At 41.1% G+C, this 14,469-nt stretch overlaps 2 protein-coding genes across 5 annotated transcripts in view; both read right to left on the reverse strand.

The window, feature by feature from the left end:
- myo3b (myosin IIIB) overlaps positions 1-4,470 on the reverse strand; it is a 106,878-nt gene extending 102,408 nt beyond the window's left edge. Inside the window, exons 1-2 of one of the 3 annotated variants that reach the window (XM_071355796.1) lie at positions 4,213-4,470; positions 3,661-3,703 (exon numbers count right to left, since the gene is read on the reverse strand). In XM_071355796.1, the coding sequence (XP_071211897.1) occupies positions 3,661-3,703; positions 4,213-4,306 (137 nt within the window). In that variant the 5' untranslated portion in view covers positions 4,307-4,470. Of the gene's footprint in view, positions 1-3,660; positions 3,704-3,974; positions 4,045-4,212 lie in introns of those variants that run through there. The other 2 variants (XM_071355797.1, XM_071355798.1) reach the window with 2 other exon arrangements.
- A 1,294-nt stretch (positions 4,471-5,764) lies between these two features.
- LOC139546892 (E3 ubiquitin-protein ligase ubr3) overlaps positions 5,765-14,469 on the reverse strand; it is a 49,676-nt gene continuing 40,971 nt past the window's right edge. For both annotated transcript variants that reach the window (XM_071355814.1, XM_071355813.1), the window contains exons 33-39: positions 13,015-13,139; positions 11,920-12,027; positions 11,548-11,673; positions 11,259-11,438; positions 10,177-10,386; positions 8,202-8,341; positions 5,765-8,047 (exon numbers count right to left, since the gene is read on the reverse strand). In XM_071355814.1, the coding sequence (XP_071211915.1) occupies positions 7,930-8,047; positions 8,202-8,341; positions 10,177-10,386; positions 11,259-11,438; positions 11,548-11,673; positions 11,920-12,027; positions 13,015-13,139 (1,007 nt within the window). In that variant the 3' untranslated portion in view covers positions 5,765-7,929. The remainder of the gene's footprint in view (positions 8,048-8,201; positions 8,342-10,176; positions 10,387-11,258; positions 11,439-11,547; positions 11,674-11,919; positions 12,028-13,014; positions 13,140-14,469) is intronic.

Raw genomic sequence — 14,469 nt, forward strand, 5'->3', positions numbered from 1 at the left:
GCAATGTGATCTAGTTTGAAATATTCAGGTGCCAGATGTATCCAGTCATAAACGAGGTAGATATGAAGCCTCTCAGGTTGCACACAGGTAACCAGGAAGTTCTGGATAGTTACGAGGTCACGTGACCCACACATGTCTCCAATCAGTAAATTAACTCTACCTCACTGACATATTCTTGATAAAATACTTGACTTTGGATTCAGACAACTCTTGATCTTCATTGAAATTCTAAATGGCTAAAATACTAGATTTAATGTGCAGTTGTGTAATGTCTTAGTAGTACTTGTGTTGCAATGCATTGTACTCATTTGTTGAATGGTTAGCAGCAAAAACAAGACTTATTTCACATGAGCAACAAACACCAGCAGTCATGTTGCTATGAGTACAAAGCCCAGGGGGAACACAGAGATAAAAGACGATCACACAGACTGAACACAAAAGATAACCGCTGCCTCGCTTCCACAACAGCTTCCATTTCATACAGATAACTGTCAGTATACCATGAATAGATCAGATTTGAAATTGAACTGACGTTGTTGAATCTACCCCATGCAAACAATTCATACATTAACACCAAACGTGACCTGTTTTTATATAAACCCAAATTCGAGAGATTGATATATTCCCGACCCCTGAGACTATTGTGTATTAACAGCAAAATACTGTATATCTTATCACCACAGCAATGAGAGAGAAAATGTTCCTACAACCGTTCTCCCAAACGGATGTGAGATAAACCAATGTCTGGGAGACAATGAAAGAGCGCTCTCGCAGAACAGGACACCAGAACTGCCTGATGGCAAGGCTCTGGTTACTCATTGTCTACGACACTGTGTCAACAACATGTGGAAAATAAAAGACACGCCGTAAAGAATGCAATGCTGTTAATGCATGCAAACAATGCAGTTGGATACACCAGTCAACATAATCATGTATATAAAACATTATAAATGTATTACATATTTATGTGCACTCAGCATCATTGAAGGATAAAGCCAAAAGCATTTGCCAGGAGTTTACAATGCACTCAATATTGGAGCCAGTAGATGTGACAATACAACATGCAATGTATTTCCCTCTAGCTCTACAATGTGTTTCATCAGCTACTATACATATACCGTATAGGTATATTTAGCATGGTTCACCAAATCACTATGATTCTTCATAGGCACAACCAAACAGGTGATGTGTGGACATGGTGGCAGTTACAGGTCATGTGACCAGTTACTAACACATATTACCTTTGAGATGGCATTTTCCTGTATTACCAAATGAGGAGAGTTACAAACTACACACCAGTCAGAGTTATACTTAAACTTAATCTTTAATGAGCTTTAAGCTTTAGCCTTTGACTTTCAACAATTCACTATCTAAAATTAATTTGGAGAGTCACTACAGAAGAATACAAAGATGTTTTATAGCCAAGATACACCCCTCTCAACTTACATGACGAACCACAGATCTTAGGAACAGTTCACAAAGGTTAAGATTTGTATGAAAGATATCTATAAAACATAGCAGACAGTTACTGCTGTGTCAACAGTTCTCATTGTAAAGACCAGTGTCTGGCCCCCTCCTACTCCAAACTGGAACCCATCTCACCCTGGTACGGTATAGCACAAAAACATTACCTTTACTATCTGGAATGCTCTTTAGGCTTTATTACCCAAAGACATCGTAAATCTCCTCTGTCAGTGCTATCTCAGAGGCCCATCCTCAGTGGAACACACACCCACAATAGTCAACAGAATACTCTATTCTGTCGAATAAAACAACCATTCTAATGCAATACAAAGATTATAATATAATCTTACAAGTACTATAACATAATCTTGCAATTATCCACGCATCTTCCACACTGGACTGGAACCAGAGTGCAAGGTGTAAGAGGAGAATCTAACTCACACATACTCTATATCCCAAGCTGACTGGTAAGTTTTACATGGTCTGTTGCAAAAATACTCAGTTCTTCCCAACTTTAATCCCTGTTAAGGGGATATGAAGGGGCTTTACAGTACTGTAAACCTCCATCAACGTGTCAAACTTGAATCGTCATGTCCTTGCAATAACCTTGTCTGACCAGTGACCACAGTCATGGAGAGATTACAGTGGTGGAGATGAAATGTGTTGCATCCCTCTATTCAAACCTCATCGTTTACAGGTAAGTACTTCTGTGCTGCCATTGGTACACTAGGTACTAATGTAACACTAATATCATACTACAGGACACTGTATGATAGCCTGATCCATGACCATCCTGAACGCTGCACTCTCGTTTCGTGTAGCGAAACAGAATGTAAACTGGCGAGACTTCAGGATGGTTGTACAGTAGGAGGCTAAGGCTAACTGTATGATATGTAGTGGTGAAAGCCAAAGTGGGAAGAACTGAGTATCTGATCTGGTCTCTCACCATATCCTGCCGTGTAGGTGGAAAAACTCTTTTGCCTTGAGGTGATTTTCCTCAGTGTTTCCATGTATCCTGAGCAGTGAGTAAAAACGACACACCCTATTGTCAATACTGTACATGTATGCCATGTGTGCTGTATTTGATAATTTATGTTGATATGCGACATGAGTTTGTAAAAGGCAGTAGCCAAGCCTAAGAAAAAAAGCTTCTTAGCAAACAGCAATTTCTCAAGCAAAAATTGTGCAAGGACTGCCTGGGAGTGGTCTGAGTGGGGAGGGAAAAGCAAAAAGTTGCTGTTATTGGCAGAGAGGTTTGGAACTCTCTTTCTTATTGGTCTATTGACTAATTTACCGCCTGGTGATGTCAGGCAGGCCAAAACTCTGTCCCACCTAAACAGGCTGAAATTTCAGGCGCACTTTTCAAACAGCTCTTACACTAAAAGGGCATTATCATTTTCACAGTATTATTCCAACTTCATAGTGTGGAAATATACACTGAGTGTACAAAACATTAGGAACACCTTCCTAATATTGAGTTACACCACCTTTTGCCCTCCGAACAGCCTCAATTCATCGGAACATGGACTCTACAAGGTGTCAAACGCTTTCCACAGGAATGCTGGCCCACGTTGACACCAATGCTTCCCACAGTTCTGTCAAGTTGGTTGGATGCCCTTTGGGTGGTGGACCATTGTTGATACACATGGGAAACGGTTGAGCGTGAAAAACACAGCAGCGTCGCAGTTCTTGACACAAACCAGTGCGCCTGGCACCTACTACCATACCCCATTCAAAGGCACTTCAATCTTTTGTCTTGCCCATTCACCCTCTGAATGGCAAACATACACAATCCAGGTCTCAATTGTCTCAAGGCTTAAAAATCCTTCTTTAACCTGTCTCCTCCCCTTCATCTACACTGGATTTAAAAGGTTACATCTATAAGGGATCATAGCTTTCAACTGGATTCACCTGGTGAGTCTATGTCATGCAAAGAGCAGGTATTCCTAATGTTTTGTACACTCAGTGTATATAACACATAAGAAAATCACGTTTTTGACTGCAATGGGCCTTTAAAGCCTCTATGTAATCTTCATGTCAGCCAATTTATTCTTTGCTAGGTACTGTAATCATATGTTTGTTTTTGGTACAGCTGCTTAAAGAAAAAAATAACTTTATTTCCTTTCAGACTATTTACATTTAATTTCAAAATATTGCAGTCATGTATTTTGAATATATTTTTTATAAAAGCCTTACCCTGTCTTTGCTGCGTCAGTATTTCCATTTGTGAACCCGAACCCTGGAAATGTTTTAAATGATAGAAAAGACTCTGAAACAAATGAGAACTTATAAAACATCTTGACAGCCATAAAAAACTACTAACAACACATTTTCCTTTCAATTTGATAATTTGCGACACATGACATGGCCAGTTCAAACGCAGGCATCCCCATCTCAGGAATGCGGAGATAATGAACGACATTCCGACGTTTGTAACTACACTATGACAAACGTGTTTAGCATATTGTAGACAAGCATCATCCAATTAATACACTTTCTCTGTATCTTACCGTCCATAGCGACATATCCGAACTGATTTTCTCGGTTTTCTCACTAACCACAATCACCCGTCAAGGGTTTAATTATTAACAGGAACTTGATAAGCAATTGAGAGGAAATAATATACCCTAACCTACTTGCTCTGCAAGCTACTGCTCCACATTCTGTATGTGTCTTACTTAGGCTTATGTAATATAGCACATACAAAATGTTTTACAAATTCAAAAAATGGTTCAAATAAGATCTTACCAAAGCACGGAACCAACAAGTTCCTCAAATGTAGGGATGCCTGTGGCGGGTATTTCAGTGCTCGTGTGATCAGAGCGTGCGAGAAAAGCTCCATTTTAGAAAAAGGCCTTGGTTTAGCTAAATATTTAACAAATGTTGAAACTCTTAGGATTCCCTGCTGGCATCATCTGCATGTCTGACAAATTCCACTAATTAGAGATGATGCCATGACATAGAGGCTTTGTACAGTACTGTTCATTACGTTGAGAGGCCTTTTGTCTTTGAAACTTCAACCCAGTTTTCATCCAGTGCACAATATAATATGTTGCTGTCATTCATAGTTCCTATTTGGCATGTAATACCCTCATTGGCTTGCAATGATGTATTGTGAATAGGACTCTGCCTAGTTGTTTTTTTCCTCATTTAAAACGTGAGTTTCCCTTTAATTCTCACAGATGTCTGTGGTTTTATATCAAACCAAATTGCACAACATCCTTTATTTCTAACTACAAAGACATGTTTTCCACAGGCCACAGAGACTGAAAGTATAGGTGAAGTTTATTATTTTAATTTTATTTAACTAGGCAAGTCAGTTAAGAACAAATTCTTATTTCAAATTGTACATTAAATCATATATTCAGTCAAAGCAACCAATGAGTAAATGATCCATAGTGCTCCCAGTCCCAGAACAATGTTCTATCTGCACATTTCTGCAACAATACCCAGAGACAAAATTCACTGTGACAAGAAGTAGATCAATCTTAATCAATGATGTAATCTGTTTTATTTCGATTACAGTATGTGTTTTGACTTCTTGTGATGTAGTAGGCATATGTGATCATGTACATGGAAACATTGTAAGCACTAACAATACATTTCACAAAAATGAAATACAAATGTGGCTGAATATTTGTGTATTATTCTTTTCCATTTTGGACAGTTTAGTTTCTTCTCCCAGCTCGACTGTAAGAGCAGGATGTACATGTTAGTGCTGAGGCAATATTTTAACTTTTTTGGGCAACCCGAACAAATTCACAGAGAAAAGGTAGTTCTAGATCGGTCACTCAATGCAAGCAAGTCTAAGCAGCAGTAGATCTGTGCTATGTGCACCATTTTCTATGCTTACCGTTCTTAACGATTCTTCTTTGCTTACTTTAGGTTGTGTGCACCAGCTTCAAACAGCTGAAAATACAATAATTTTGGTTATGGGAAAATATATTTCAGCGCTGTTGCGATGGTAAAATGATTCTCTACACTGTACTTGCTTGTTTTGTCACAAACTGCAAAAATTCTAATAGTTTTCCTAATTTCAAACAGTAAATTGAGTGCTTTTTACATAGTCCATCTTTAACGGTTACCATGGAGCTAACCTCAATTTCAACTTGAGGTCCTGAGAAATCATAGTTAATGGCCTGAGTAGACAAAGGAAGCACAAGGGGCTTTGCTGCAGGCCAATTATGTTAATCATCTGAATGGAACGACAACACAAACCCACCGGAGAATAAAAATAGGATATATATTTGTTCCATATCGAATCTAAATGACATCAGCATGGAGAATGAAGATAAACGAGTCAGTGTGTTTATATTTTATTAACATATGTTACATTTGCAATAAATGTCCAAGTCACACTTTCTGATCCAACTCAGAAAGCCTGAATCAGCACCTACAGTAATGTACTGTATTCCTTCTGATTTTCATTCATACAGGAGAACAAAGAACTTTCAATTAGAACGTACACCCATCACTCATTGGATATTTTGTTGCAGTCATGTAGGCTACAAAGTAGGGACTGGCAAAAAAGAGGGAAGGGAATCTCAGAGTAGACAGATAAGCAGCATGCGTGGATGGAAATAAATATTCCCGAAAAGATTCCTCCTTCGAGCACGATGTGGACCAGCAATTCACAAAATACTTTTCACCAGAATAAATCACCCAAGGATTTGAATGTGCTGTTTTTCACTAAACGTTATCTTGCACGCACAAGTGGATAAGTAGGCCATCTACTCATCCAGTTGGTGACATTGTAATTTAAACTAAGCATTTAAGACCCAAAACTCAAAAAGTGTGACTAAAGTGTGACTGAAAAAACAATGGCATGCATACATTGTGTATTATGGTTGAAGTCTGATGTCTAACATTGGAATGCATCCATGACCTAAGATAATAATTTAAACTTGGAGAAATTTAGGCATAGGGAAATAGTCTTCCTTATAAATACACTGTAATTATAACTTTTGGCAATCAAAAGCATACAAATAAACTGTTATTTGAAAGTATAGAAAATGATATCATTGGACCACAAGTGTGGATTAAATGAATGACAAATTTGTTAAGATTAACGCTATTACACTTTGCAAAACCACCTACAATTACATCTATCATCATCTTCAACAATTTCCCAATGACTTGTCTTTACCAATGGTTATTTAAAGATGGGATCTTGCATTATGAGCCCATGTACATTTACTATAACTTTACAGAGAAACTAAGGAAATGTGAAAATCAGGCCAAAAAAATAAATGAAACTGTACTCTAAAACTGCAAAATTCTTCACCAGCACAAAGGATGAAATGATTCCCATTCCCTTAAAGAAAGCCATATCAGTACAATAACTTTGAAATAAAAATATTTCAATTTAACTTTAGCAAAATCCCATTGCACATGACATTCTGAGCAATGGAGATTTTGGGAAAAGCATGCCAATTACATTGGACAGATATACTCCACAACAGTCTTTTCTGTGTACTCTACTGTGGCCAGACTGGTGAGTGGGCATTGAGTTTCCTCAGGGACCCGGGCCGGAGGCATAATGAAAGGCAGGACTGCAAAGACCAATAGAGATGACTGTCTCCCTCAACCTTGCAGCGAGCTGGAATCAACAACCTGTTGCCAGCCATCTACCATAAACAAAACTTTAATTTCTTAGAAAAAGAAAACAAAAATAATCTTTACAAAAGGTAAAATTACTTATTGGAACAATGAGCAGCAACATTTATTAAAAATATTAAAAACGTTGAATTTTAAACTGCAGCAAAAAAATTATACCTGAGGATGAATGTAAAAAAAAATTGCCTTTGCTTAACTGCAATAAACTCTTTGTTGATGAGCGGACTTGTGTCGCCTACCAGAATGTCCCAACACACACACTGAGCACACAATTTGCAATAACATTGGTATACTTATCAAGAGCTTTAAACTCATGCCAGCAGTATGAAGTCAAAAAATGAGGGATATGCATCAATTCGTACATGGTGACAAAGATGATAATCATTAACCTTACCAGGGGCAAATCTGTCATTCTATATACTCCAAATATCGAGTAGTTCGAACTCAACCTGTAAGCCATTCAGAGTGTACAAATATCCACCAGAATCTGAGTATTTTTTGGTGAAAAAAAAACTGTCTGTCTTCAAAACCTCTTCCAAACTAACTGGGCAAAGTTCTGCTTTCAGGTTTCTCCCTGTTGAAATTCACACAGTAAATCACTTAAATAAACACACACACACACACACACACACACACACACACACACACACACACACACACACACACACACACACACACAGTTAGTCTTTAGGCATGATTGTACACCAAAATCCACATAATCCAAAGCTGTGGCAGTGACACTCACTGCATATTTGCTTATATCACATGATAAGTTTCCTATATGTTTAACAGAGGCAGACACATAAGTCAAAGAGATTCTTTTCCATCAGGGTGTGGGTTCAGGTAACCTTACAGTCCGTTGTAGTGAGGTCCCCAGCGCTTGTTAATGTGATCGAAGGTGTGCGAAACCCACTGTTGCTGCAGCACTCTATACCTCTCCACACATAGAAACAGGGGCTTGCCACGACTGCAAAAAGATTGTAAAAATGTAAGTAAATCACTTCAATTATCAGCATAGTCCGCACCACATCAACCGTTCAAGTGAGAACCTGACAAGATCATTGTGTGAGATATGAAACTGAAGAAGTGTTCGGCAATGTGTCTATGGAGTGTGTTCGTACCGTAGATCGCGGTCCTCCTCTCCGTGGGCATCCAGGTAAACAGAGCCCCACAGGCAGAAGCGATGCCCTCGGATGATGATGATGACAGAGGCGTTGATCAATAGGAAGATGCCTGTTGCTGCACCACAGTGTTGAGAGTGCTAAAGACAGACATAAACAATCTCTTCACCTAATCAGTCATCTGCACACACAGCAGCACCACCCAAGCAAGCAAGCAATAATATCCATCAATGACCTAAAAATTAAGCACATCGGGCCACCCAATGAATAAGACATCTTTTAAAACACGGTATGAAAATCATGCTGTTTTTTCAGATATACAGTGGGGAGAACAAGTATTTGATACACTGCCGATTTTGCAGGTTTTCCTACTTACAAAGCATGTAGAGGTCTGTAATTTTGATCATAGGTACACTTCAACTGTGAGAGACGGAGTCTAAAACAAAAATCCAGAAAATCACATTGTATGATTTTTAAGTAATTAATTTGCATTTTATTGCATGACATAAGTATTTGATACATCAGAAAAGCAGAACTTAATATTTGGTACAGAAACCTTTGTTTGCAATTACAGAGATCATACGTTTCCTGTAGTTCTTGACCAGGTTTGCACACACTGCAGCAGGGATTTTGGCCCACTCCTCCATACAGACCTTCTCCAGATCCTTCAGGTTTCGGGGCTGTCGCTGGGCAATACGGACTTTCAGCTCCCTCCAAAGATTTTCTATTGGGTTCAGATCTGGAGACTGGCTAGGCCACTCCAGGACCTTGAGATGCTTCTTACGGAGCCACTCCTTAGTTGCCCTGGCTGTGTGTTTCGGGTCGTTGTCATGCTGGAAGACCCAGCTACGACCCATCTTCAATGCTCTTACTGAGGGAAGGAGGTTGTTGGCCAAGATCTCGCGATACATGGCCCCATCCATCCTCCCCTCAATACGGTGCAGTCGTCCTGTCCCCTTTGCAGAAAAGCATCCCCAAAGAATGATGTTTCCACCTCCATGCTTCACGGTTGGGATGGTGTTCTTGGGGTTGTACTCATCCTTCTTCTTCTTCCAAACACGGCGAGTGGAGTTTAGACCAAAAAGCTCTATTTTTGTCTCATCAGACCACATGACCTTCTCCCATTCCTCCTCTGGATCATCCAGATGGTCATTGGCAAACTTCAGACGGGCCTGGACATGCGCTGGCTTGAGCAGGGGGACCTTGTGTACGCTGCAGGATTTTAATCCATGACGGCGTAGTGTGTTACTAATGGTTTTCTTTGAGACTGTGGTCCCAGCTCTCTTCAGGTCATTGACCAGGTCCTGCCGTGTAGTTCTGGGCTGATCCCTCACCTTCCTCATGATCATTGATGCCCCACGAGGTGAGATCTTGCATGGAGCCCCAGACCGAGGGTGATTGACCATCATCTTGAACTTCTTCTATTTTCTTCTATTTTCTAATAATTGCGCCAACAGTTGTTGCCTTCTCACCAAGCTGCTTGCCTATTGTCCTGTAGCCCATCCCAGCCTTGTGCAGGTCTACAATTTTATCCCTGATGTCCTTACACAGCTCTCTGGTCTTGGCCATTGTGGAGAGGTTGGAGTCTGTTTGATTGAGTGTGTGGACAGGTGTCTTTTATACAGGTAACGAGTTCAAACAGGTGCAGTTAATACAGGTAATGAGTGGAGAACAGGAGGGCTTCTTAAAGAAAAACTAACAGGTCTGTGAGAGCTGGAATTCTTACTGGTTGGTAGGTGATCAAATACTTATGTCATGCAATAAAATGCAAATTAATTACTTAAAAATCATACAATGTGATTTTCAGGATTTTTGTTTTAGATTCCGTCTCTCACAGTTGAAGTGTACCTATGATAAAAATTACAGACCTCTACATGCTTTGTAAGTAGGAAAACCTGCAGAATCGGCAGTGTATCAAATACTTGTTCTCCCCACTGTAGTCTAATATGGCCTTCGAAAAAGCAGGGCCACTCACCAAAACACATTCACAGATCCCCTGCTGCTTGCAGCACAACCCTTTGAGGCAGACGAAGGCGCCACAGACGAGGCAGAGTGCTGGGTCCTTTGGCACCTTTTTGCAGGCAGTGCAGGCCTTCTTGTGGTAGTACTGGAAGATGATGTTGTAGTGGTCAGGTAAGTGGAGGAGGTGGGGGGACGCCCACTGTGGATCCTGGACAAGCAAGGTCTGGATGGAGAGGGGAAAAAACATGTTTGTCACAACAGTCCAATTTTGAACTGCAACTTTGTGACCTAGGCAATCCATTGTAACAGCTTGGATGCATAGGAGCTGGTGCTCACTATTGTGCCTTGTCCATGGTAGGCCTACCCTTCAGCTGCCTCATCACTTAAGAACAAAACCAATTCCGCAAGAGCTGACTCTGAAGTCCCTTTCATTTAGCCATGTGCTCTTCTGCGCTCTCTAACCTGTCAATAGAGTCTTAATCAGCGGACTCATCAGGTCGCCTCGGCAACCTTTAGACATTGAAGAAAATATGACATAGCCCTTTCATCCTGCTCCTTTAAGCATCACCCCGAAGAAACACTTAAGCTACTGTACATTCATTTCAGTTGGGGCATTGTCTCTCTCCACTTGTTACTAAAAGGGATTTAAGAATATAGGAAATTAAAGTAAGTTTAAAGCCTTCTACTGAATAACTTGTCAAGAGTTCCTAAATGCCACATTTTTCAGTATGCACTTCAACTCCAGGGTGTAATGTTGTGGGTTGAAAGGTAGAAACAATCCAGAATGGCAGTGTGAAGCGATGTGAGGTTTCATCTTGTGATGTAAGGCAGCAAAGGTCTGTGCCGAGTGACAAAGGCAGGGTGGGGAAAAACATTACTCTCGCAAGGGCTATATTCAGCACTGAATATACAGTAGAGGGGCTATACGCAGCACTGGCTAAAATAAAGGGCCTGAAATGCCATGGCTCACACATGGTGTCAATACTCTTTTATAACACAATAGTGAAACACAAAATGACACCACCATTGATGCTTTGGAGACGTTATAATGGAGCACAACGATTGGTGGCGTTAAGTGCTCAGCCTCAAACCTACTATTGATTTCTTTGCCTGAGTGTCAGAGAGCCCCGTGACCTCAGAGCACCATTGAGTCATCAGGTCGAAAGCGTTGACCGTCCAGTCAAGACACGAGGCACTGTAGACGGGGTTGGATGGTTGAAGGGCCGGGGCCAGGAGCCCTAGACAGCCGGCGAGGCCTGAGAACTCCTCTACCTCCTGAAAAAGAAACAAATGGTCAGTATTAGTTAAAGCCGTGGGGTTGGAGCTGCTACGGTGCAGGCAGGTAGGTAGACAGACAGACGGAGATATGGAACAGTAACAGTACCGGGCAACCTGACAGTTTGTCCCCAAAGAGGTGGTGCTGCAGGAGACAGGAGAGGCGGAGGTAGGGCAGGCAGAACTGCTGGAGGCTGTACTCTATGGAGTGTGGGGACCACACACTGGAGCTCAGCTGGGGAAGGAAGCACAGGAGTAATGCCTCATCAATAACCTTTCAACAGCTGGCTGATAATGGGGTGATATACATCTCCTTCAGAGAGCACAGATATCAAAGCATTGTTGTTCTGGGTAATGGCCAATTTATCATGTAAGAGAAAAGAGGAGAAAACCAGGGGGGGGGATTACCAAGAGAGATGGAGCTAGCCAAGCACAGAGTTCGGAAGCTTGGTTTTGAAACCCCAAACGCTATATGGCTTACCATAGACGGCACTTCAGTGTTCACATCATACACAGTCTTCACCTTGGACAGCTCACCGATGACATGGCTGAGAAGAGCGTCATAGGACTTCTCGGCATTGAAAGCATTCTGTGTGAGAAAAAGTCAAAAAGTAGAGGTGACAGAGTACTATAGAATGACACTACTTTGAAACAATTCAGCTTGTGCCACTGGAACCGTTTCACATGATATTCAAGCAGTCAAATGTCAAGTATTTGAGATGTGCTGCAGTGTGCATATTTCCCCCTCAAAAATGTGCAGCACTGTATAATATCTTATGCAGAATAAGCCGAGGACACATTTTCATGCAATAAAATATTTCACCGTTGATAAGAGCCAAGACATTACTGAATGTGTGTTCTGATAAAATTAAACTGGTTTGACTAATATTCTATATGGAGTAAAGCTGCTAGCATTTATCAAGTTGACGGTGGGAGAATATAAACCATCAGCCAGTCTTATCTAGCCTGGCGTTCTCAGTCCTAGATTTATAGCTGGAGGAATTTGGAGTCAGGATTTCCTTCCTCTGGGCTCGGGATCTCGGTTGAGACTTTGGCGTCTTTTTATCAACTGCAATTTAAATACAACGACATCCCTCCAAATATGGCCCGTGTTAACAATGAGGATTTCCGAGCGGTCTTAAATGACAGTGCTGCATTGTTCGTGACGGAGTGGGGGAAGACATTCAGCAGCGCCCCAATAGATAGAAAACACTAAAAGGGTGGGCATTTTGCTGTTTGCCCATTTACATTCCAACCAGCCACTTGCTAATACAGATTTAATAGACTGAAGATGAAAAGCCAATTAATGTCAGCCCTCTCCGGTAATCTCTCTCTCCTTGATAATGATGATCGATACATCTACAGCCCAAACTGCTTAAATTAACTAGGCCAGGGCTTAATCTTTATTTGCATTCACACTCATTTGCTACGGCTGTAAACAGTTCCTGGGAATAACAGGTAGAAAGTATAGAGACACCGCCTGCATTGGCTTCTCAATCAAGGGAACTTTCCTAAGGTAACTTGGTAGAGTACAAGGCAGCAGTACGGTGAGGAGGGTGGGTGATATGTCCATTACCTTCTTGAGAGCTCCAGACGTGCTCCAGGCCTGCCTCTCCTCGGGGCTGAACTTGGCTGAGAGAGATGCCAGAGCCTGGGTGTACTGCAGGTTGTACAGCATCCTCACCAGACAGATGAAGTGTTCTGCAGGAACAGAGAGAGGAGACACACCCATGTATAGTGTTGGGATACTCGCGCTACATAGTCTTGGTCAGACTTTCATTGTTTTGAGAAGAATAATGGATTCATAATTAAAGTTGTTGCCATTCTCATTCGAAGAACCACTCATGGATGAAAATCTGCATATCATAAAAACAGGAATATGATGGCAACAAAGTTAATCGTTTTGGAAGAATATGCAAATTACCGCCCTTCATTTGCATTTTTCCTTTTACAATAATTATGGGCATGGATAGAGCATCCAAGCAATCAGCAAAAACAGGAAATCACAACAGCCAAGATGTGTTCTCCACAGACGAATTACTAAGTGGAACAATACATTAATACAGGCATACAGTACATTATCTCTTCCCAGTGACTACTTTGAACACCTTGTTAAATAGACAGCAGTTTCATCTATGTTCAACAGTAAAAGGAATTACTTAAAGGAGGCCTAGAATGACCTTTAAGAGCTGGACAATCAGGTTGCCTTCAAAGGAGATTAAACCTTTTTATTGGGCTAGAAGACAAGTCAATAGGTTAAGTTTGGTCTCCAGAGGAACGCTCCGGTGTTTATAAAGGCTCATCAAATAGACTTGTAATTAGCAGGGGGCACCGGGCCCGCCAGGTGGGAGCTGGGATTTGGAGCAGGTCTTGGATTTGAACCGACAGAAAAACAATTCCCCCTCCTTAGGAAAGTGGTGGTGGTGACAGGTCCACTGGACTGGCCATTGTGTTGCTTGTCAGCATATAACCCCCCCCCAAAAAAAACCAACCTTTACTGCCATGAAGGACATACAGGCTGTTAGGAACCCCCCCCCCCGCCTCTCCCTCCTATCCCCTCTAAATGAGAGAAAAACCCAGACATGTCCTGACCTCCATCTCCATGCCACGGATATAATAACAATACTTCATTCACACCCATCTCGCATAGTGATGTGTTAAAAATCAATTCTCCATGTCACAAGGAGGGCCGTAATGATGCTTATTTGGCTTAATCAATGTGGAATTGAAGACGACACAAAGTCCATCTAAAAGTGCATAAGACATTGAGGGCAGTTTTCCCCGACAGACTGAAGGGCAATGTAAGGAGGTGTTAATCAGTCAATAGGGAGAAGAGGTCTAACAGCTGTGAAATGGCTTTCTCTGAAAAAAAAAAACTGTCACAGCTATATCAACTCACCAATACTATCTCAGGCTCTTTTTCACTCACCATGTACAATTGTATTGTACTGTATATTGTTTACCAGAGTTAAGTATAGCCTATATTTCAGAGTATTCTAAATTTCTCCCCCATTTTGATGCTAGGATAGAT

This window comes from Salvelinus alpinus, chromosome 20, assembly GCF_045679555.1.
Source record: "Salvelinus alpinus chromosome 20, SLU_Salpinus.1, whole genome shotgun sequence".
In the NCBI taxonomy this organism is placed as follows: Eukaryota; Metazoa; Chordata; class Actinopteri; order Salmoniformes; family Salmonidae; genus Salvelinus; species Salvelinus alpinus.